A 567-nucleotide genomic window follows, 5' to 3' on the forward strand; every position below is an offset into this window, starting at 1 on the left:
CCGCTGCCCTCCAGTCTGGGTGACAGAATGACACTCCAGCTCAGAAACAAACAAACAAACATACCCAAAGAACGCAGAGAGAGATTCACGGTAGTCGCTGGACCTTTTACAGTTCGTGTGACGCCGCAGCGCCTTGGCGAAGAAGGCCTTGGCAGGCTTGAAGCAGATGCGGCGCTTCCGTCGCGCTCGGGCTCATGGACGTCTCTTGGCTTGACAGCCAGCGGTCGCCAACAGGGGACGCCCTCGCCAGACGCCCGCTGGGCGCCCCCCACGCTCCTGGCCTCGGGCTGGCGCTGGTCCGGGGCTCTCCGACTTCCGGACCTCTCCGGCCCAACAGGCAGGGGCGGCGGAACAGACCGGCTCGCGGGCCCAGGACCCGTGGGCACGGATCCTAGAAGGACGCGAAGCCGCCCCGCGCGTTTGTGGACTTGGACTCCTCCGATGCGGCTTCCCGGTTACGCAGACCACCCCCTTGTGGGGCCCCCGGAAGGGCCGTCTCTTGTGGCACGCGGGGCACGTCCGCCCTAACGTGGGACGGCGCCGCCGGGGACCGAGGCTCGGAAGAGC

General features: G+C 67.4%; 1 protein-coding gene across 1 annotated transcript in view; it reads left to right on the plus strand.

Moving 5' to 3' along the window:
* The window catches only part of NT5C (5', 3'-nucleotidase, cytosolic), a 5,009-nt gene that overhangs the window by 2,504 nt on the left and 1,938 nt on the right, over positions 1 to 567 (plus strand). Inside the window, exon 2 of the mRNA XM_021706618.1 lies at positions 113 to 474. Within this exon, the coding sequence (XP_021562293.1) occupies positions 113 to 474 (362 nt within the window). The remainder of the gene's footprint in view (positions 1 to 112; positions 475 to 567) is intronic.

Source organism: Carlito syrichta, unplaced genomic scaffold (assembly GCF_000164805.1).
Source record: "Carlito syrichta isolate Samal-C Ts95f unplaced genomic scaffold, Tarsius_syrichta-2.0.1 Scaffold315826, whole genome shotgun sequence".
Taxonomy (NCBI): Eukaryota; Metazoa; Chordata; class Mammalia; order Primates; family Tarsiidae; genus Carlito; species Carlito syrichta.